Raw genomic sequence first — 24,717 nt, 5'->3', positions numbered from 1 at the left:
CTCCACACCTGTTGTCCAATGATCGTGAAACTTGGCAGATATATCAAGGAGGATGTCCTAGTCAAAATCAGAAGTTTTTCCATCATTGGTGAAAGTGGGCGGGGTCTATGGTGTAAGCATGTAATAGCGGTAGATCAAGTCCATTCGCCTAATCGGTTGCAAACTTCTCAGCCTCATCTAGAATGGCATTTATGACAGGCTATTTCGCAATTTGTCCAAAAGGGGGCGCCGCAGACGTAAAAAGTGGGCGAGGCCTAACACAAAATATGCCGTAACTTCACACCCGTTTGTAACTCCCAGGCTGTTTCTCCAATTTTCAGGCAACTTTTTTCCACATGTTCACCCGAACATGCTATACAAATTTGCCTCAAGGACTATTAGGTGTTCAATTTGCGCAAGGCTTGAACCCCTGCCATTGCCGCTTGCGGCTATATTATATTATTTTGTTTTTTGCAACTTGTATTTTTCTTTCATTTTTCCTTCAATTGGCCGAATTTTTGTCTGTACTGTATAGTCAAAAGAAATAGCGATGATATCGGAATAATATCGATATCGGCAGATATCCAAATTCAGATATCAGAATCGCATCGGAAATGAAAAAAAGTGGATCGGTGCATCCCTAGTCAAACAGCACATAGTTAATGAGGGGAGAGACAAAGCACATCAAGAATTCCCATAGAGGCTGAATCTTAGGTTTATTTTGCAACAGAATTCATAGCCTTGTTTTAAAGATCCATGAGACATGATTTATACAGTTAAAAATGTTAAAGTTAAAAATAGAATGATGGTACCTAGCCACGATATCAGCATATCAGACAGCTCAGCCCCTCAGGCTGTGGGTGCGTGTGCGCGTGCGTGTCCCTGCATGGTTAAGTAAGAGTTAAAAATAGCCGGTGATTGACTTTCACTTATTGAACGTCTCTTCCTGTCTCTTCCCACAGCAGATGGTTGTCACGGCGATAAAATAACTGTGGCAACTGGCCAACAGGCAGAGCTGCAGAGAGAGAGAGAGAGAGACATAAAGACAGATGTGTGAGGAATGAGAGAACGATCGAAAGATTGACAAGACCGTCAGGTGGACAGACAGACAGACAGGTGGAATGATAGTGAGACAGTGCGGGAACAAGAGAATGATGGAAAGATTGAGAGTGTGTCAGGTGGACAGAGACTGAGATATCATGAGACAGTGTTTCCCATACATAAAGGAATTTGTGGCGGGCCGCCACAATAATATTTGGACCGCCACAATAAGATGTTGACCAATTTTTTTTTTTTTTTTTTTTTTTTTTTTACAGTGCACCTGAACGCAACATGCAAGATATCCGCTGAATAAGTGTCCAATAAATGTTCATGTCATTCTGGCCAATACTTCTGTTATAGCATTTCAGTCTGGAATATGGAATATCTTTCAATAATCTATGATTTAGCTGCTAAATTGTCAAATACCGCCATCTGCTCGCTACCCAGGCACTTATGTATGTACTTAAAGGACGGCTTTTCCGTGGGGAATATGAATATATATTAAATCTCACGCCCCTAAGGTTTTCGAATCCGTTGAAATTTTTGAAATTGGTTGTTTACAGCCAGAGATATCAAGCATCTCTCACATTATTTCCATGACGGTCTGACGCAAAACGCGTCAGAGCGACAAGTCCAGCCTTGCGGAAGTCGAGCACCTATGAACTACAACTGTTGTTGGCCATGGTCCCGCCTCTAGAGGTCCTCCACGCCCCTTCAGAGGTCTTGAACAAAAACAAAAGGCAGCCATCTTTTTCAACCGCATAGCCTATGGTAGCTAATATTAGCTTTCCATAGTTCCTTGCAAAGAGACCATATCTCGGGAACGGAAGCACGTACCGACACGGGACTGGTGGCATTGGAAAGCTCGTCAAATTTTACATCTAGTAGTAGGTGCGTTGAAGTAACGAAATCAACGCTGAGCAATGTACCCCATTTTTACACATTTTTACATGAAATAGTTACAACATCAGATGCGTGTAACTCCTTGGAAAATGCCTTAAAATGCATGAAAAAAAATTTATGAAGACATCTCCCGACATATATACTTCGGTTTAAATTTGGTGCAATTTGGAGGCAATTTTATTTTCGATTTTTTCTTCTTCTCATAATGTTTTATTGTCGAAGCCTTCTTCTTCTTCTTCTTTGAGTTTTATGGCAGTTGGCAAACATATATGTGCATTACCGCCACCTACTGGAGTTTGATATCAGCCAAATGCCTGAGGGGGGGGGGGGGCGTGGAATCTAAGGCCACGCGAGCCCAGTGCATTGTGGGAAATGTAGGATTTCGAGTCCCCGCACCCGCCCCTCCCCTCCACCACCCCCCCCCCACACACACAGAGTGGATTTCTGTTGATATCTCTGGCTGTGAAGAAGCAATTTCAAAAATGTCAACGGATTCGAAAACCTTAGGGGCGTGAGATTTAATATATATTCATATTCCCCACGGGAAAGCCATCCTTTAACCCAACTAACTTAACCTAACTAACTATCCGGTGTGCACAACACTGTCAGCCTAAACTCCGGCTGACACCCCAAAAACCTACAATCCGCTACAGAAAAATGTATATTGTTTGTTTATTAACTGGCCCCTCGCCTTCTATCATTTCACGAAAGTGGCAAAGCAAGTTGAGTATCCCTGACCTATAGGGAGAAATTTAGTTTGTCATTGTAAACCCACAGCACAGTAATGATGACATGTTCTTCATAGATCTAGCCTTTTAATTTTGCTCTTAAGCTTTCTCAAAGTACACCAAATTCATGCATTTTACTTTAAAATGTTTAAAAAAATCTCGCAGGGGGGGCATGCCCCCGCACCCCCCTAGGGGGTCTGCGGTCCCCCACCACAAATTCTCAAAATCCTGTGGTAAACACTGCATGAGATGTCATAATGATGTAATTTGGAGCAGTTTTGCCATGGTGTCGCTACTCTCACTATCGCTATCATTATTTTTCTCTGTACCTTCATTCACTGAACTTCCTGCTCCAAATGACATCATCATGACATCATTTGGAGCAGGAGGTTCTGTGAATGAATGGGTAGCTCGCGGTCAGGGAAGTTAAACATTGTTCATTTGCAGACTACTGATTCAGTAAAATGATACAAAGCTGATTGAAAATGGGCAAAGTGGCGCTTTAACTAAATGTGTGGATTGCTATCACACTTTAATGGAAGAGGGGCACGGCTGAATGAGAAATGTGAAGAATATGAATATGTGAAAGGTTCTGTTTTGTAATTGGCTAATGTGATATTTTCTTCTTTTATGTTTCCTCAGAAACACAGGTAAACAAACAGAAGCAATAGGCAGTAGACAGTGGAGGCACAGCAACACACACACACACATATGCACACGGGAGGAGATGGAATTAATTTTCTGTTACTTATTTTTATTTTATGTTATTTAATAATTTAATAATTGCTTCATCGCTTGTTTGCTTTGGCAATATTGTTTGTTTGTGATTGTGAACTGTCGTGACAATAAAGCAGCTTTGGACACAAAGAGAGAGAGAGGGGCGGAGGGACGGGTGACAATATGGGTGTGTGTGCGTGCGCGCGCAGCAGGATACGAATCATATCAGATCCCTACATGCAAACATTCGCTCCACTGTTACTTCCTTCCCCCAGGGCCAGCTGTGTGTGTGTGTGTGGGGGTGTGTGTATGTGTGTGTGGGTGTTGCATCCTGTCAGGATCAGTTGTCCTCAAAGAGATAGAGAGATGCACAGAGACCTTTGAGGGGTCACTGAAAGGTCAGAGGTTACTGTGTTTAAAGGTCGGAGCCAGGTAAAGGTTAGAGTGATGCTGCCTTCAGGTCAATTGGGAAAGATGGGAAATGCCAGCATCCTGCTTCAAATGACCGTTCCCCTCTTCAGAAAGAAAATACTGTTCTCGCCACCAGGCAGAGCCATCTCCTGTAAGACATCATCTGCGACCAGGCCTTTCTTTCTTTCTTTCTTTCTTTCTTTCTTTCTTTCTTTCTTTCTTTCTTTCTTTCTTTCTTTCTTTCTCTGTCTGTCTGTCTGTCTGTCTTAAAACCGGATAAAGATTTTGGCACACGTCCCAAGTTGTTCACAGGGGTCATATTAGCCTATAACAGTTGAGATGGTTTCATCCCTTTCTGTAAAGTGCTGCTGTTAGAAGCTGTGTCAATTAAGTCAACCATTATTATTAATATTACTGATGTGTGTTTTTTGTCTGTCTTTGTGTGTGTGCAGGTCTGACCACAGAAGGCCTGTACCGAGTCAGTGGGAACAAGACGGACCAGGACAACATCCAGAAACAGTTTGATCAAGGTAGCACGCACGCACACACACACAAACAAACACACACACCACACACACACACACACACACACACACACACACACACACACACACACACACACACACGTTTGATTGTACTGAAGACATTCATTGACATAATGCCCTAACATAATTCCCTAGCCCTAACCTTAACCATCCACAACTAAATGCCTAACCCTAACCTAAACCCAATTCTAAGCTAACCTTTAAAACCAAGTCTTAACCTTCAAACAGGCCTTTGAAGGTGTGTGAGAAGGTGAGGAGCGCTCCAAATGTCCTCACTTTGCTAAAATGTCCTCACTTTCCAGGTATAAAAGTCTACAGTAATTGGTCCTCACTAAGATAGCTATACAGTAACACATACACACACACACACACACTCCACGGGCACATTTCAGCAACACCGCCATCATAAATATAAAACTTGAAAAGGTGTAACCAGAGACTCAAAGTGGAGACCGACCGGTGTTTTCAATTATTTCCACAGATCGTGATTCTAAATTATTTTCCTGTGCTTTTAAATCTTCACATTTAAGAACTCTCCGTCTCCTCAGAGAACATGGTACCAATCGAGCACTGAGTTTATGTGACGTGTGCAATAAATATGACTTTATTTCTGTAGCCTTCCATGCTGCAGCAGTGTGGGGGGTAACCAGAAGGAGCTGCCAGCCCCTCAGACGACAGCTGTTGGTTGTCGGCGTAAACGAAGTGACTGCGGCGTTCGGCCCGGTGCATGCTGGGAACTTTACACCCCGCTGATAAAACATCCTATTGATCCTATTGAGTTTGATCAGTTTTATCGCTGTTAAAATAAACAAAACGAATCATGAATCTCATTAAATAGCAATAACTCCAGATTAGCCTCAATGTGAAGTTTTATTCCAAAATCAGATACCATTAGAAAAAACTAGGGATGCACCGATCGATCGGCACGTGACCGGAAATGGCCGATTTTCACGTGATCGGCCTCGATCGGTGATCTGTTCCGGTCACTCTAAATAGCCGATTCTGTGAGCCGATTTTCACATGACGTGCGCGCACCCCAAAGCACCGAGACAGGCACCCAGCCACCACACCACAAACGCCAGCATACCTTCCTCGTTGTGGATTTTTTTCACCGTCAGTGAAGTAGACAAAGCTCGCAGTTTGTCACACATGCAAGTCGAAAATAAGCCGTGGAGACAGAGGTGCGGCCGTGTCCCGCTCGGCTGGAGTCAAGTCAGAGCGGCTCGCTTCACATCACTGGCCCCTCTCTCTCTGCTCTCTCTCCCCGGGAAGCGGTGCTCCAGCAACCCGCCACCGCGCACAGCCGGCTTGGCGAGGTGAACGCGAGCATTTTGTCCAGTATAACCATTCCCCGACCTGCTTTTCCATTCCACATCAGCGCTGCTGCCTCAGCCTGTCAAGTCATGTTGTAACGTGACGTGGATACAGGAGAGACTATTTGTTTCGTATTGCAAATAGAACGACATGAGAACGGACATAATAATAAAAATGCATCGGACTCACAAGTGTGCAACGTTTTCTGTGCGTGACGATATTTTTTCGGATGGCAGATAAAAATACGCATACCAAACTTCGGACTGTGTGTAAACTCCGCCTGATATTCAGACTGAAGATCGTTACTGTAACTCATAAACTCATTTCCCCTCTACTCAAGAGGACTGGTCTGGAGCCAGGCTATAAACTCCTTGTCCATGGATCATTTTGATGTTCTGTTGCACCTGTTTTCTTTTGGAAAAGTAAATGCATGATAGCTGTGGGATATAGGCTATTGGATTTAATTTAATTTTTGTATTCATTGTATTTGCACAAAAAAGCTCTGTCCAGTAGCCTAACCTGGAACACTTTTATTTTGAGATGTGTTTGAGTGAGAAGGTCCTACTTCATGCAAATGATAAGAATTGTTTATTTGTTTATTTGGATCCCCATTAGATGTAAGAATTGTTCTATGAATCTTAATTTTTAAACAAAGTTACAAAAACGTTTGTGTAAGCTGTCAATTGTTGTTTTTAGAAAAAAAAATCGGAATCGGCAAAAATCGGTATCGGCAAGTCAGACTATTCAAAAATCGGAAATCGGAATCGGCCAAGAAAATGGCAATCGGTGCATCCCTAGAAAAAACTATATCTATTCTTATGAAATGGTTTCACATGCCAAAGGAATACAAATGATGGTTTGTTTTAAATTGTATTAGTAAACTTAAAAATGCTAATCTCAAAGATTTTCATGTAAATAAATGTATGTTAAGTCACTATCTATCTGATCGTGAGTTAACACAATGGTGATTGAGCCTATGGCCCATTGATGGAAGCCTTTGCATTTCCAGTATTGCTGCATTTATGAACTTGGTGTCTGTGGTGACACAGGGTGGGCGGAGCTACCACAATAGACTCACTCTGCGAGCATTACGGGTGGTTACTATGGCCGAACAAACTGACTAATGTCACATATGGATGCAACACTATTTGGATCTCACCTGCAACTCCTGCTCATCGCCATATGTGTCACCCAAGAGAACAAAACTGAAATCTTAGAGATTATTACTTTAAAGGAAAACTAACTGAAACTCTCAACTTAATGAAGTGATGTCACCTCCAGATGTTTCCAGCAGCTCCAGTGGAGTTTGATATGAGAAAATGTTTCACAATGTCAAACATCAGCTGTAAACTAAAGCAATAAGCCCCAAGAGGCCGTGGTTTCAGTGATTTTACAACAGATAAAGGGGCGTTTTGTAGGCATGACACAAATGCCTAACAACGCCCCTTAGCTGTTCTAAAATCACTGTAACCACGGGGAGAGGAGGGGTGGAGAGAGCAGGGGAGAGGAAGAGGGGAGGAGAGATGAGAGGTGGAGAGAGCAGGGGAGAGGAGGGGTGGAGAGAGCAGGGGAGAGGAGGGGTGGAGAGATGAGAGGTGGAGAGAGCAGGGGAGAGGAAGAGGGGAGGAGAGATGAGAGGTGGAGAGGAGGGGTGGAGAGATGAGAGGTGGAGAGAGCAGGGGAGAGGAGGGGTGGAGAGATGAGAGGTGGAGAGAGCAGGGGAGAGGAAGAGGGGAGGAGCGTGTAGAGGAGAGAGGAGACTCTCCTCCAAGAAGAGGAGAGAGGAGGAGAGGTGCAGGAGAGGAGAGGTGGAGGGAGACCAGTGAGTCTCCACCACAGGAGGAGGAGAGAGCAGCATGCACTGCAGCAGAGAGACATGCTGGTTGGAGAGATGAGGGAGACTTGTGTTTTCTCACCTGAATAAACTCTCTGACTCTTCTTATTGTAACACTGGATGCTACAACTTCTGGCCTGTTCTCTGAGGCTTGCTGAAAGGCATTCTGGGAAATGTAGTAACTCACATTAGTAGCAGCAGACGAGGCAGGCGGAGGGAGAGTGGGTTCAGTATGTGAGCGGGGCATCTCTGTCTGTTAGAGATGGGACTAATCAAATTAATGTATTGATTGTATTTGTAAATTAAGTATTTTCGTGATCATAAAGAGAGCACTCAGGTCAGACAGGTCACACAGCAGCTCCTCATCTCCTCCACAAACTCAATTATAGGTCGCTCTGTTTCCCCTGAGAGACTAACACCTCTCTGCTCCTCTCTCCTCCTCTCTTCTCTTCTCTCCTTGTCACCATTCTCCTCTCTGCTCCTCTCTCCTCCTCACCCTTCTCTCTGCTCCTCTCCTCTCTGCTCCTCTCTTCTCTTCTATCCTCCTCTCTTCTTTTCTCAACCCCCCCCCCGGCTGCAGAGCCATAGGCACCTCCCCCTTGGATCCTCATCCATGGAGATCTGCATGATCTCTCCTCTTTGCTCCTATCTTCTCTCCTCTCCTCTTGATCTCTCTATCTGGTGAACTCAGTGTGTGTGTGTTAGTTGGCAGTAGGGCTGTGAATCTTCACTAGCCTCACGATTCGATTCGATTACGATTCAGAGGGCTACGATTCGATTATAAAACGATTATCGATGCATCTCGATGCATCTTAAATTGATGCATCACTTTTTTCCCCCAATACAAGATTTATTTTTTCTCACTTTGTTTTTTCTCACTGTGTGGCTACTTTTAAAATAAAAGTGCATTTGGAATTGCATTGTATTATGATCCATAATTAAAATAAATGCATGTACTTCCATTATATTTTATTCATACAAATGCTGCCCTCTGTTACAAGAGTTAGCCACCAGGTGGCAGCCAGGGTTCCAAGAATGCAGGAAAGCGACATTAACTCATTGAGTGCCAATGACGTCGATCGGCGTCAAATGCGTTTTTTGACGGTGGGATGTGGATCAAAGCCAGATGCATCTCCTGTGAAAGTATGGTGGATGTTGAATGTGTAAAAGCTATTTTACGGACCCATTAGGTGGCGACAGTGCTCTCCAGATTGGAGAAAGGTGAGGAAAAAAACAGAGAAGCAGCCGTGGGGACACGGAAACCGCATCGGTATGCATCGATATGCATGAAGCATAACGTTAGCTGTGCCTGCAGCAGCCAATCTGCTGCCACAATTGAGCCCCTCCGTGTCCGCTGCGATAGCCCCTCCACATGATTAGTTGTGGAGTTGTTATTATTCTCAGTTGGAAGCGCTGGGAGCCGGTGACAAATACACGCGGAACGCTGTGAAAAAGCTGGGTTTTCAGTGCAGAGCAAACCGCAGCAGAGAGCCACCAGAGACACACCCACGGAGGAGGGGTTTGCAGCATACAACACCGACCCAGACAGACCCAGACAGCAGGCTCGATGGACAGATTGGTTGGCAAACACAAGCTAGAATATCTGATGCCCACCAGCAGTAAATCAAGACCAGCAAGAAAGTGTAGGGTCTGCGCAGCAGGGGCCAGCGCTGCTGGTTGCAGCTAAAAAATATTATTTTGCCAAACAAAATTCCTTTGTTTTTGCTCTTTTATTGAAGGAAATTATTTTTGAGGTGTCACTACATCAGAAAATATTAGCTTCAGAGTCAGTGATGTGCTTGAAATGTTTCATTTCACAAAAGGCTGATTATCTCAGCTTCTAGTCTGAAACGTCTGTTTTTGCTGAAATCAACCTATCTTCTCCGGCTGATAACTAAAGAACGGAAAATGATATCAATAAACTTTTTTTTGCTGATGATACAATAGACTCTCATCGTTCTTTGGCCGTGTTCGGTGTTTACATAGCAATATCACACAATATTCTGTGGGCCTCGAGAAATCACTGAAAACGCTCTGAAACTCTGGCACTGGGAGCGTCCGTTCTCCAAAAGTGGCTGGCACTCAATGAGTTAAAAGCGGAGAGTGCAGAAGAAGAAGCACAAGCTTAACTGACGTTAAGCTTTACTCACGTTAAGTTGCAATAAAGAACGAGTCAAAACACATCACCTGACGGCATCCATCATATAAACATGCATGGTGCCAGAAGCAGAACCTTGATGATGTGACCATTCCACCGGAGGGTTCAACACTTAACTCATTGAGTGCCAGCCACTTTTGGAAAACGGATGCTCCCAGTGCCAGCCCTTTCAGAGCGTTTTCAGTGATTTCTCAAGACCCACAGAATATTGTGTGATATTACTATGTAAACACCGAACACCCCAAAGAACGATGAGACTCTCTTGTATCATCAGCAAAAAAAAAGTTTATTGATATCATTTTCCGTTCTTTAGTTATCAGCCGGAGAAGATAGGTTGATTTCACCAAAAACAGACATTTCAAACTAGAAGCTGAGATAATGAGCCTTTTGTGAAATGAAGCATTTCAAGCACATCACTGACTCTGAAGCTAATATTTTCTGATGTAGTGACACCTCAAAAATAATTTCCTTCAATAAAACAGCGAAAACAAAGGAATTTTGATGACAAAATTATATTTTTTAGCTGCAACCAGCAGCGCTGGCCCCTGCATGCGCAGACCCTACACCTACTTGCTGGTCTTGATTTACAGTTGGTGGGCATAAGGTATTCTAGCTTGTTTGCCAATCTGTCCATCGAGCCTGCTGTCTGGGTCGGTGTTGTATGGTGCCCTACGTGCCCCACCCCCCTCAACTGCAAACTCCTCCGTGGGAGTGTCTCTGGTGGCTCTCTGCTGCACGTTTGCTCTGCACGTTTCAAAGTGCGCTACACCCAGCTCTATTTTCACATCGTTCCGCCGTTTTTGTGCGCCGGCTCCCAGCGCTTCCAGCTGAGAATGATTTGGCTTTTCAGAAAGACGCTGGTGTCGTGCTCCTTTTCTGGTAACTAATCATGTGGAGGGGCTATCGCAGCGGAGACGGAGGGGCTCAATTGTGGGCTGCTGTTCACAGGCACAGCTAACGTTACAGCATTTCCGTTTCCCCACACAGCTTCTTCTACTCTTTTTTTCTCATCTTTCTCTAATCCGGGTCCGTAAAATAGCTTCTACACCTTCAAAATCCCCCATACTTTTACAGGAGATGCATCAGGCTTTGATCCACGTCCCACTGTCAAAAAACGCAATTGACGTCTTTAGACGTCATTGGCACTCTACGTTACTATTTGAATTGACGTCTTTAGACGTCATTGGCACTCAATGAGTTAATAAGGAAAGTGCTAAAGCTAGCTGCTAGCCGACGACACTAACGCTACTCTGTCTGCAGTCTCTCTCTTGTCGTGGGTGGCAGCGTTAGATTCGGGGTGAAAAAATACATATAGTCCTTTATAGGCATCGCGATTTGACCTTTTTCCCCCCCAGAAAATGTAAATAATGTAATTGACCTTCCGTTTCCCAGAAAATGTAAATAATGTAATAATCGATTTTTGACATTTGTGAATCGATGCAGAATCGTGCACGTCCGCATCGCGATGCATCTTATAATCGATTATTTTTGACACCCCTAGTTGGCAGCCTCTTAACCAGTATGACAGCTGCTGTCACTTTACCTTAGGTCTCTCTTTCTCTCTCTATCATCTATTTCTTCTCTCATTGTCCTCTTCAGTTTCTTCCTCCTCCTTCCCCATGATGCATCAGTCATCAGTCATTGCAGGGGACTCCCTAAAAACACTGTGTTTGATGGCTTAGGTGCGTCACACAGATTGTTGTGTGCCTGCAGCACGTTCTCGTCAGCTCGCATTGGCTCGTCGTCTCTTCACTTTGTCATGACTTGATAACAGCTTTGACTGTAAACTAACCCTAACCATAACCTCAATGAGCCCCTGCCTCAGCCCGACCACCTCCTCCACCTTGCACGGGCTGAGACGGTCACGGAGCATGCGCTGCTACGTAGGGTGCGATAAAAATAGATACATGGGGGGGATGTTTTTGAAACTTTTTTTAATACTTTTATTTATACAGGGGGAGTCTCACTAAGAGAATCACCTGAAAGCTGACTAGTGCAACCGCAGTCTGATCGGCTGGCCACTGGGATTCATGAAAATTAATCAGGCAGCCTATAGCCGGAAGGGACCTTTGTTGTTAATGCGATGTCATGGTGATTTGGTCTATAGACCTGAACAGTCACGTGACATCTCTTGCCCCGGAAGAGAGTTCCCCATTCATTTTCTTCATAGACATTTTGAAAAATCCTGATATAATGAGTTTTAAGGCTGGAACCAAACCAACCTGTGACCTACTGAATCGTGAGTGACCATAAAACATTTCACTTGGAGCAAAAACAAAAAACAGCTGAAACGGCAGCTGAAACAGAGGCAGGTGTGCTGGTTGCTGTGCGCGCTCTGGCTTGGCTACTCTCCGCGTGCCGGTGCTTAGCAGCACGGTCCGCGTCTCGAACGCACCAAACATTACATTACGTCATTACGTCAGACGCTTTCATCCAAAGTGACTTACAATATCACATTTTGTCAATAGTAGAGAAATCAACTATGCAACACAATGCAAAGAGCGGAGACGACAGTTTTCTTGTAGTTTGCAGTAATGTCTGTTGTCACATTGTAGCCTATTTAGATTTTAGAGACCACAATGAGTTTATTTAATTCAGTCTGACCAGAAGCAAGGATAAAACCTATCCCCACTGGAGATCAAAACAAATGAGCAGAGGAGGGGACATCAAAAGCAGAGGGAGGGATTTCCCTCAAACCCCACCCAGCAAGTCATACTGTGCTCCTCTGTCCTGCAAAACCACGCCCATCCGGGTCACATGACCTGGTTTTAGTTTTCTTGGAGATTTGAAGTTTTGGAGATACTGTATCGGCCACAGACCTTGTGAGCAGTTTCATGTAGGAACTATTTGCTTTCAGCTAGCTAGCTAGCAGCTAGCAGGTGTAGTTCGGTTGAAAGAAAATAGCTCTTACATGAAACTGCTCAGAACAATGTCTGTGGATTATCTTGAGTAACCACTAACCAGGTCATGATGTTTCAGCACTAGAGGCGATGAACAACCTGTCATAACTAAACCATTGGAAATAAGTAGAATAACGGGTGCGTCCTCTGAGACCAGACTGTGTGTACTTTCTGATTCGCTGCCTTCATTAAAGAGCTTCAAAATTCAGTCTCTCTCTCTGTGTCTCGTTCCCTCTCTCTGTCTGTGTGTGTGTGTGTGTGTGTGTGTGTGTGTGTGTGTGTGTGTGTGTGTGTGTGTGTGTGTCTCTCTGTCTCTCTGTAGATCACAATATAGACTTTGTGGTGATGGATGTAGCAGTGAACGCGGTGGCCGGAGCTCTGAAGGCGTTCTTCGCTGACCTGCCGGACCCGCTCATCCCCTACAGCCTGCATCCCGAGCTGGTGGAGGCAGCAAGTAAGGCGCACACACACACACACACACACACACACACAGAAAGGTTACACCACACGGTGAACATGACAGCAAAATGACATGTGGGACCGAGTAGCTTTACTGCTGCCTGCTATAGCAGCGTCAAGCAACATGACAGGAAGTTGGGCGGGTTTGCCTTCAGAGTAGCCGTTGACTGATATGGGTTTTTAAATGGCCGATGCTCTTTTTGAGAGCAGGGCGACACAAAATGCCAATATATATATTTTTTAATCTGATAAAATACAACAATTTAATAATAATTGAGACACAAAATTGCCAAACTTAAACACACATTTATTTAAATTAAGTTAAGGTAAGTTATCCTTTATTGTAGCGATGTGCCATCATGTGCGCGACAAGTCAATTAAACGTTTAAAACGTCCACTGCTCTCACTAGTCAACACCAAAATACTAGTCGGTTAAACTTTTAATTGAATTAATAATGTCTAATGCTGGGAACTGTTGCATCTTTATGCAGCCACCAGCCACTGCCCCCTCCTCTAATGCCATTGGCTGTAATGTCAGTAGTCAAAGGAGTGGAAGATGACATCTTGTAAAACCAGCGCAGTTTGGCAGTATTTTGACCCAGTAAATGAAAATAAGGTTTGTAGGCTGTCAGATAAAACTGACATCTAACCACTCGACCGAAGCAACAATAGCAATACTACGTAACCACATGATCAGGCATGTGGACGTTAACCCGCAAGCACAGCAGGGCCTGATGCTAGCTAGCACTGCTAACACGTTTGCACAGCTCATGGCAATGAATGACTGCGCAAGATATTTCCACTCAACTTTGTTGAAGGCAAAGGCTTAAATGGACTATATTGAGCCTGAATACACGGTGCTGGGATGAGTTGTTATGTTTTCTGATGTGCAATGTTCATAATAAACAGCACAAGTGTCCCACACGATGTGGATATTGAATTAACGGTTTCAAACAGAATATTTTTTCGGACGTTTTAACCTCATGGATTAAATTGCGCTCAGTTGTGACTGTTTTTCTGAGTCAACTAAATAAATTAAATGTCCACAGGTACAGTACAAACAAACTAAACCTTGTAAGAAAATGCGCTTACAGCATTTATCTGAGAGAACGAAAATGTGTAAATACATGATTAATCGGTCTACATCTACTTTAGAGTAAAAACTTCAGAGTAAAAACGTAGATTGTGTCACTTTTGAGAAAAATCTGAGAATAAAGCTGTCTTGGGCTGTGCAAAGAAGTATAACAGTATAAAATAATAGCACAAACACACATAATAGAGAATACAAACACATCACACACCCTAGTTCCCCCCTAGTCTTGTTAACCTCTTGCCTGTTGTAACTGCCATTTTCTTTTCAATGCAGCAACTTTAAATATGTTATACACACATACAGACGCATGCACACACACACACACACACACACACACACACACACACACACACACACACACACACACACACACACACACACACACACACACACACACACACACACACACACAGCTCTGCACATCATACAGTCTTAAGATGCTTTCTGCAGTCCCACGATACCTGCTCACTGTCATACATTCACTGTGTGTGTGTGTGTGTGTGTGTGTGTGTGTGTGTGTGTGTGTGTGCTGTGAAGGAAAATGTCAAATTGTCTGCATTTCCATAAAAGGCATGACTTCCTGTGTGGCAGGGAGGAGGGAGCAGACTGTAGCCCTTTTTACACAGTTTGTGAAAGCCGTGTTCGTTGCGGCGTTATTACGTCTCGCCTCCTGTGTAAAAGTCACAAATACGGAGTGGTGGATCATTTTGTTCCGCCTTTCGTTCCACCAGCAGAGGTAGTCATAGCGCCGAATCAACCTCTATCTACAGTATCTAAAAGGGTAAGCGCGGGGAGACGGATCGAAGCTCAGCTCCTTCATTTAGAAAATTACAGGGGAAACCACCTCACACAGCAATAAAAAGGGGAAAGGCATAAGTAAAAGTTAAAAAGTAGCCTATACGACCCATGACTGCAACAGGGGCGCCAGGAGGAATGCGCCTACAGTTTATGAGTAAGTAGGTTAAAGTCCCTGGAAACCAGAAATATTGTTTTATTATTTAGCATTTTGAGTTCATCACATCACAGGCACCCAAGCCACCAGCCAAATTTGAACGATGATGAACGTCGCAAAGTATATACATTTAGGTTTGACAGTCATGGCAAAAGTCATGAGAATCAATTTGATTTTAGAGTATTTTCTCCCGCGGACTGTGTGGGCGTGTCCCGTCTACAGCAGGTCTCCGAGAGAGAGAGAGAGAGAGAGAGAGAGAGGGAAACGGAGACTCTCCGTGCTTGCTCGGCGAGAGGAAGACATCTCTGCCGCTGCTGCGAGTGCACAGCGCTACTGTGTGTGTCAGTGTGTGTGTGCGCGCGTGCATGCGTGTGTGTGATTCGATAAGCTCCTGCATTTTAACACTGCGCGCTCCGCTCTCTTCAATGAGGAAATGGAAATCCAGACCTTGTAGAAAAGTGTAGATTTTTGGGGTTAGGGTTGAAAGTAATGTAAACCACTTTCTGAGGCGCACAATTACTCACATAAGACCCTAAATTTAATAGTTCGGTTTTTGTGGATTTTGGTTTCCAGGGACTTTAAGCTATTTATGCTCAAACGATGTTGACATCAGTAGGCAAAATTAATGGATATAACCACCTGTCAGAGGACGTCTCTATCGCTGTTTTTCTCGCAATACACCCACAGCATTTTCCCAATTTTTTTCTTTTTAGCGTGCATCTGTCTGTGGCGAGTCGGTCTGAGGATATTCCCTCTGTTCTTGTCAGTCTCTCCTCAAAACAATCCTATGTCCCAAGAAGATGGAAATCTCAGCTCATTGATAAAAGAAATTACAGGATTGAGGGGAAACCAGCTCCGTCAGACGAATATTGAAAGCTGCTCGTCTCCTCGGACATATGCTGATCTGTCAGACCTCTCTATCCCGGAGCAGCTTGCCCACGTTTTTTTTCTTTTTTCTATCTTCTTTTTTGTGTGCATCTGATAAATCCCTCTGTAAGGCAACAGGATATCCCCTCTGGCTCTGACCATCCTCATTATTTATTTCTCTCGATAGCAGGTAGGCTAGTTCACATCTCCATGGCAACGATAGAACGTGCCGGAATGCTTCCTTGCGCTGTGTAAAATATTTTTTTATGGCAAAGCGTTGCAAGGCTTCGTAACGGAAATATTGCGGGATCTCTGTGTAAAAGTGGATAGTGGCTGCTTAAAACATACAGGTTGGACCAATCAGATGGAGAGGAGCAGAACAGACTGTTAATAAACCCAAAATGCTCCAGAGATTATTATGTGAAGTGCAGAAATCTGATCGGTCAATGATGTCCCAACCATGCTGGTCTCTCCTGATTCTAAATATAGCTGAATCACTTGGTTTGAACAAGTAAAACTATTTTGTAAAGCATTTTACAAAATGTAGATGGACAAATGAATGTCGGATGAAATCCCTTGGTATTCGGTACGTATGCCGAACCCGAAAGAGGGTGTGACCTTTGCACACTAGAGTCCTGTCTCTACTGGGATTATACAGATTTTAGAGATGCAGATGCATGTTCAATGTGTGGTCAGATAATCCCAGTAAACCACCCCCCCCCCCCCCCCCAGATTTTCTGTGACTTTTCATTTCATTCTGCTGCTGCCATTTTGCACGTTAGCGCCCTCACTGACCTTTTCAGACGTCGATTCATACCTGCACCTCTGCTTATCAGGTTTTGGTGTAGAAACTGTGTCACTGCTGCGTTTGACCCTGTGGCATTATGGGTACAAGATGTTTTCCCATCAGACTGATAAATAATAATAAACCAGGATTACAGCGTTAGATTGGTCTGGTGATAAAAGGTTTCTCCATGATATGTAAGGGTTATGCTAACTTCAAAGTCATTGTGTACGCTGTAGACAAGCTGAGAAAGGCCATGTCATGTGTAACTTCTTGTCCGCCACAGCCTGAAGCAGCCAGTTGATGTGAGCTGATCTTATGTGATACAAAGTATCAGTAAGTTCAGAGGGGCAGTCAACTTCTTGCAGCTTGTGTGTTACAGCGCCCTCCTGTGGTGCAGACTGCCAATAAGAATGGAGCATTCACCCAAGCCATGGTACAGTATATGTGTTATGTGATGTGGGGGGGTGACAGTATGGTACACCCTGCAGCCAATCAGAATGGAGCATTCACCCAAACCATGGGAAATGTGTTACGTGATGGGGGGTTCAGTACGGAACACTCGGCAGCCAATCAGAATGGAGCATTCACCCAGGCCATGGTATTGTTATGTGATGTGGCTGGGAGGGGGGGGGTGACAGTATGGAACACCCTGCAACCAATCAGAATGGAGCATTCACCCAGACCATGGTATGTGTGTTATATGATATGTGTGTATCTGTGTTGGGGGGGGCATTCACCCAGACCATTGTATGTGATATGTTGGGGTGGGGGGTAGGTTGACAGTATGGATTACACCCTCTGACCTCTTACAGCCGTTACAGGGTTAAAACCTCTTGGTGCCACCTCATTAACATGATTTATAGCATGTATGAGTGTGTAGGGAGTGTGAATATGTAGGTTTATGTTTGTGTGTCTAAATATATAACAGGTGTCCCACTGGTCCTGGAATTTAGGGAATATCATTGAATTCCAGACAGAAAGTCAGGAATCTCTTAAAAACCAAAGAAACAGAGTCTAACCTCTGTTTCACATCGGCCCTTTGTTTTCAGTGCTCAGCAAGAGCTGATGTAGGCCGTGTGTGTGTGTGTGTGTGTGTGTGTCAGTGTGGAGTTGCTTTTGTTTTCCACAGTGAGCGTTTGTGTGTAACAACCCTTCTGTGTTCTCTCCGTGTGCTCTCCGTGTGTGTGTGTGTGTGTGTGTGTGTGTGTGTGTGTGTGTGTGTGTGTGTGTGTGTGTGTGCATAGAAATTGTGGACTACATGGAGCGTGTGCAGGTGCTGAGGGAGATCGTCAATAAGTTTCCTCCAGTCAACTACCTGGTCTTCAAATACATCATCACACACCTCAACAGGTGAGACACACACACACTGAACCAAGGATACAAATCAGATAGAGTACATGCTGCTCCATACACACAACAAGCACTCTCCTACCACCGCGGAGACCCGGGTTAAATTCCCGGCTGGTGACTGCACATGTATGGGAGGAAGCATGTGCTAGTCTACAACTCTCCTCAGATCAGCAGAGGGGGTGGAGCAATGACCGGGACAGTCATTGCAGTCAAGAGCGCCAGTGCATCTCATGTACTCATGCAGTGCATCATGAGTAGAAGACGGTAGAAGGGAGCAAAACAAACACTGCGGCGTGCACACGTGTACAGTACCTGCGTGCCACGTCGTGACATACGTCGTCATAACAACATCACATTTCTCAACAGCTGGCCGGCTTGCCTATCTCCTTCGGTACATAGGCTACTCTCATCTGCAGAATGAAATGTTCAACAGCTTGCTGCCTTATCTGCTGCTCATATTGGGCACATTCTTGTAATAATAATAATTTGATAGTAACATTAAAGTAAAATCAGAAATCCCAATATCGCAGGTGGTGTTGCTCCATGGTTTGTGTTTTGCGGATTCACTTGTGTTGTTCAGTCAGCCCTCAGCCAGGCAAGAAGCCTGCTGGAGAGGAGAGATTTCCCTTCTCTATTCTGTCCAATAGACGAGTGACTGTTTCGACCACGTGACATTGTTCAGAAAGTTTGGTGCGCTTGACAAATTGCATGTGTGAAAGCGAACCAGACCAAATTAAAATCACAACAATGTTGCAACTTCACCCCCCCGAATCGCACCGAGTCCACCAGCTTATATGTGAAAGCGACCTAAGCTCTTTCCCCCCAAACTATGCTAACTTTACTCACTCTTAGAACTGTGTGTCATTTGTGGAGTCAAGATGATGCTGAAAGCATCCCGTTTCAACCAAAAATGTGTCAAATACTCGAAGCAAGACACCGCCGAAATGGTGCTTCATCGTGACTTTAACATCACATGAAATATGGACAGACATTACAAACTAATTTAATTAGTTTGTAATGTCCCTGTTTGTAATGTCCCATTACAAATAGGGGTGGGAATCGCTGAGTAGCTCACGATACGATATCGTCACGATACTTGGCCCTCGATAACGATATTATCACGATACAGCGATTCTGCGATACTCGATATATTGGAAGACGATACATCACGATACCTGTGTAACTGAAGAGAAAAAAATACCCCTAAAAGGCAAGAAGCAGGTATTATGTATTTATTAGCAGAATTGACATGAACTCTCTCAGAGTTCACTCACTCACTCATACCATTTTCGATACCACGGAGGAAAAGTTACACATTAAGTCTTTTTATTATTATTATTAAAACAAGAAAACCTATGTAACCTACCTACCTATATAATTTCTAAAAGTAGATATTAATGATCAAACATTTCCATTCATGTAGCCTACAGTATTTATGTTTTTGTTTCAACTACAAACATAAATAAACGTCAACTTGAAACTATGTTTGAACTACCACACACAGCATAATATTTTAGCCTGTTTATTAAAAAAAAAAATTTTTTTTTTTTTTTTTTTTTTTATAAATAAACATATCGATACTTGGTGCCAGTGTATCGATAACGTATCGCAAGTGGAAATATCGCGATACCGTGAGTATCGATATTTTGTCCCACCCCTAATTACAAACTAATTTAATTAGTTTGTAATGTCTGTCCATATTTCATGTCTTCTAGTGTCTTTCTGATCTTCAAAGACACTCACTTATGATAGAGCTCAACAGTCACATGACACCTTGGTTCCGGAAGAGTACTTCCCCATTCATATTCCTCTATGAGATTTTGATTATTAGCCATAATGTGGTAACCACACAATGTAGACTTACCACGGGTGAGCTCATTGTGAAACAATGGTATACATGTATGTTCCTTGTTCCTGTAGAAGCCACAAATCTAAGATATCATCCTTGTTTATTTTAAATCATGTTTAATTTGATTTCATGGAGAAGTACTACACTCCCCCCACAATTTGACAATGTAATATCAACGTCTTTGATTGGTGGAGCTCGCTGTATGGTCGTCTGTGATTGGTGGCTTGCACTCATTTCTCTCTCTGACTGTTCTGTCTCTGGCTAGGCTATACAGACATAGCTCACAGCTTGCTGAATAAAAGGGCTAAAACTGCCACTGAGTGACTGAAACGATATTACGTTAACCATTATGAGTCACGCTGCTTTCAACGTTATATATCGGTTTGAAATCCATTACCCGGTTCGTTCACTAATATGCACCGAAATGCGTCTACCATTTATGATAACGTTAGCCATTGAGCTAATACTCTTAATGGTGGCCGTTCAGACCGCTGGTCCCACCCACTACTGTTCAGAGTACTCTTCCATTGGTTGAAACCTCTGTCGCTCAATCATCCGCTAATCTGATTGGCCTTAAATGCCGGAATGGAGTATGGGATGAGTAGTTTCTTCACTCTTAATATGTACACACTTGTACCCAGCACTCTCATGCCCCGCCCCCCTTTTCTCGATGTCAACTCTGAATCAAATGTTTTATGGTCATGAGTCTCTCTCAGGCCGGTTGGCTTGGGTCCAGAATTAAAACTTTAGATCAGGAATTTTTAAGCATGATTGAGAAAAATGAAGGGGGAAATACTCTATCTACCGGAACCCGAGGTGATGTCACATGACTGTTGAGATCTCTTCTTGTCAGCTGAGCAGTCTAAAGCTGTGTTCACACGAGATATTTATTTTTCTCTCTGTCGCTCGATTCAACCCTTTGGAATCGCTCTGTCGCTCTGTTTAAATCGCTCGTCAACAGGCACAAGAATTGACGGACATCTGGGGGCTATAACGTTATGCAATGTCATGATATTTGTCCACTACGAGCCACCGTAGTTGTTTATAAGCTAAGCCTAAGCCTATCAGCGTGCTCCTAACGCGAGCTCTATACCAGTAGTACAGACTTCACTTCATGTCAGCTGTCAGCCTGTCAATCAGCTGTCAATGCGGATTGTTGCCACACAATAAACCAGCGGTTGTTCCAAGCCAGTGTGATCCTTGACTCACTTTCACACGGCAGCCAATCAGCGTTGAACAGCGAGTGACTGATGCCAGCGTAATTTCGCTCGAGTTGGGATATTTTGTCTCGGGCGACGAGCAAATTTTCTCCCTATCGCTCTGTCTCTGTCGCTCGGACGCCCAGCGATTTTTCTCCTGGGCGAATATACGCTCAATCGCTTGTTTGCATTGACTTTGTATGTAAACTCAATGCCAGCGAAAAACTTTAATAGGTCGGTGTGAACGCAGCTTAAGGCAGTAGTCTAACAGTGTTTGGTGAATGAATTGAACCGTATCTGACCGTGTTCCTGACCGTTTTGGTCCTTAGGGTGAGCCAGCAGTGTAAGAGCACCCTGATGACAGCAGACAACCTGTCTATCTGCTTCTGGCCCACGCTGATGAGACCTGACTTTGAGAACAAGGACACTCTGTCCACCACCAAGCTCAACCAGGCGGTGATGGAGACCTTCATCCAGCAGAGCAGCTACTTCTTCTATGGGGGAGAGCTGGCGGAGAGCACGAGCAGCGAGGGCACCCCGCCCCCCCACCACTGCCACAATATGGTGGAAGCCCTGCTCCCCCTACAGCTGCCCCCGCCTCTGCAACCCCAGCAAATCCAACACACCCTCCAGCCCGACCCCCTCATATAGAGAGGGGGGGTTGTCAGGCGCTGGTGAAATCTTTTGTCTTCGCTAATGGCCACTTTCAGTAAGCAACCCGACCATCGCTTGGAGGTCTCATTCTATTCTACAAAACAACGGCTGGTAGTCGGCTGATTTTTTTTTTAAGTGAACTCGGCTGGTGAGTTTTGTGGGGATTTGCTGGCCGCTGTGGCGTGTGGACGGATGGCCTCTCTCACCGCCAGCCCTCCCTCCCTTCCTTCAAAGAATTCCCCCCTCAGAATCCCCTGTCGGTCAGTTTGAGATCAATGGGTGCAAAATGAATCCCGGATTAGAGAATTACAATCAGACGTCGTCTTTCACAACCAGTTTTGGATTTGACTTAGCGGATCCGATTGGTGACGAGGCCTCAGTTACGGCTGTTTGGATCAGATGACTCTCTGGGATCAACTGATCTGGCCTGGCACATAACACAAACACACTAAACACAACATGGTCTCTCTCTCGGGCTCTGTGGACTCCCCTCCTGTCCTGATGGAATAGCACACTGGAGTCCAGCCAGAGCACCCCCCAATCCCCCAGCCATATGCCCCACCCCCCAGCCTTAGGCCCAGCCTCAGACCCTGCCCCCTAGCCTTAGGCCCCACCCACCGCCTCAGGCCCCGCCCTCCAGGCCAGGAGAGAAGGAAGGTTTCACAGTAGAGTCCACACGACTGCAACTCACTCGGAAGATAACCCTCCCCAACTGCTTGGCTGACTGACTGACAGGTTAGCTGAGTTAGCCCACTGACTTAATAGTATGGATGCACCGATATTATATATGCACCGGACATTTTGGACCGTACCAATAGCCGATTTTTCAAACGCCACAATACCGATAGCCTGCTGATATTTCATATTGATGTTCTGTATTGAGCCTGTATGCCCTGCCAAAATAATCCATATTTCTGCCCTTCATTATACTTTGCAATGAATATTGATTTAAGGATCAGGTTTTATTGTAAAAACTTTCACATCACCAAAAATGCCCATTTTGAAATTGAACTAAAGAAATAGAAAGCAAATGAACATGGATTTAAAGAACATACAACAGATTAGTGATGGAATATAATTTATATCAATGAGTATCGGCTACTGCCATCGGTGGAGTTAATGTTATCAGCCGATGTGCCGATTGTAGTCAACAATGCAAAAATCGTCTGTTTCCGTTATGCAACCGATATGTCCGTGCTTCACTACTTACTAGTTGTTTGACAGACAGATTAGTTTACAGACTGACAGATTGACTGTGTGACTGACTCGCTCACTGACTGACTGACTGACTGACTGACTGACTGTCTGTCTGACGCTTCAGCACAGGAAACCACTTCCTCCTCCGGTGCCCTTTGACCCCTGGCCATCTGTGACATCACTGAGGTGGGAGGGGCCAGATAGACCTGTCTGTGATATCACTGGGAGGTGAGCAGGGCCAGACGCCTGGACCTCCTGATGTCACGGATCTGCTGACTCGACACCTGACTGCAAAAATATAAGGAAAATATATTTATAGTAGTGCATTGGCTTGGGGGCGGGGCGTTCTTGTCTTAAATAAGAAATGACTGTTGACCCCTCCCGCATCTCTCCCCCCACCTGCCCCGTCAAAATGAACTTTGACCTCTGATTCTAAAGGACAGCACATGCACGACCCGTCTTTAAGCTCCTCCCACATGCCAACTCATTTCTGTGTTCCTTTCTGTTTGCTTACTTAATTTTTTATATATTTAGTTTTTTCTTTCTTTTGGGTTACATTTTTCCCAGGGGTGTGTGTGTTAATGTGTGTGTACATGGGTGTGTGTGTGTGTGTGTGTGTGTGTGTGTGAGATTGTAATATGTGTGAACTGATCTGTGGTCTCTACACACCCTGGTCCTACCTTCTCTTTAGAGGAAGTGGTCGATTCGAGAGAGAAAAGGAAATAAAAAGATGGCCGCCGCCATAACACTCGACCACAAGACCGGATCTGACATTACGACCAGGACCAACTGTCTGTCTCTCTCTCTCTGGACTTTTAACGCAAAAACTGACGCCGTACGGAAATCGACGGAGTAAAACCACTACGTCACAACGTATTCTGGATTTGTTTTCATCTCAGTCCGAGGACGCCGTGGTCGGAAAACACTTCCCATTGTTTTTTGTTTTGTTTCTTTTTTCTTATTTCTTTCCTGTTCCATTTGTTTGTTGGAACTAAAAATTTGCATGTCTCTGTTTTGCCACTTAGTGAACTTAATGAACTGTAAAGAAAAAAACACAAAAGACTTTGAAATACTTAACGAGCTCGAGGGCGACCTCGTTTCAGATTGGTATTGTTTTATCTAACTTTGGTTAAGGGGAACATTTGCAAAGAAAAACGTCGGGAGGGAGGGGGAGGGGTTTCTCCATCTGTTTTCTTTCTGTCATTCAAGATGTCAACTTCTTAATATCATATTTTTGGTTATATGTCGAATAGTTTCCCTAAATAGAGGAAAGAAGTATATAAGTATATATATATAAATCTATCAGCAGCTGAAGTTGCTGATTTAGCGAAATACCACGGGGTACTGGACTGTATAATCCTGTCATAAAGCTATACCCATATTTCTTTGTAGTTCTGATGGTGTAACTGAAACCAATTTACTTTTCTGATGGGGGGGGGGGGGGGGGGGGTGTTGGGTAACAGAGTGGAGAGTTTGATTTGGTCTGGGCCCGTCTGGAAAAACAAATCCCTGGCTGCTTCCTTTGTGCTGAAAGTTGTCCAATCTGCAGCTGTTTTGTCTGAGTTCACACAAGAAGCAACAACACTATCCCTACAGAAACCCATTGAGGACATCCATCCATAATAGAGCTTAACAATTAATTGAAAATCAATCGCAATCACAATATGAACTTCTGCCAGTTCCAAATCACAGAAGCTTCAACTAACGTTTTCAGAGAACTGGATTCATCAACAAGGAGTTTTAGAGCACAGGTGATCTCTGGTCCATGGATCAAAGCCTT

The 24,717-nt window shown here is 44.2% G+C and overlaps 1 protein-coding gene across 1 annotated transcript in view; it reads left to right on the top strand.

The window, feature by feature from the left end:
* arhgap5 (Rho GTPase activating protein 5) overlaps nt 1-24,087 on the top strand; it is a 133,703-nt gene extending 109,616 nt beyond the window's left edge. The window contains exons 5-8 of the mRNA XM_083633855.1: nt 4,232-4,309; nt 12,853-12,984; nt 17,933-18,038; nt 21,416-24,087. Of these exons, the coding sequence (XP_083489981.1) occupies nt 4,232-4,309; nt 12,853-12,984; nt 17,933-18,038; nt 21,416-21,737 (638 nt within the window). The 3' untranslated portion in view covers nt 21,738-24,087. The remainder of the gene's footprint in view (nt 1-4,231; nt 4,310-12,852; nt 12,985-17,932; nt 18,039-21,415) is intronic.
* Nucleotides 24,088-24,717: the final 630 nt, after the last annotated feature.

Source organism: Poromitra crassiceps, assembly GCF_964638095.1.
Source record: "Poromitra crassiceps genome assembly, chromosome: 3".
Lineage (NCBI taxonomy): Eukaryota > Metazoa > Chordata > Actinopteri > Beryciformes > Melamphaidae > Poromitra > Poromitra crassiceps.
This window is presented reverse-complemented; position numbering and strand designations above follow the sequence as displayed.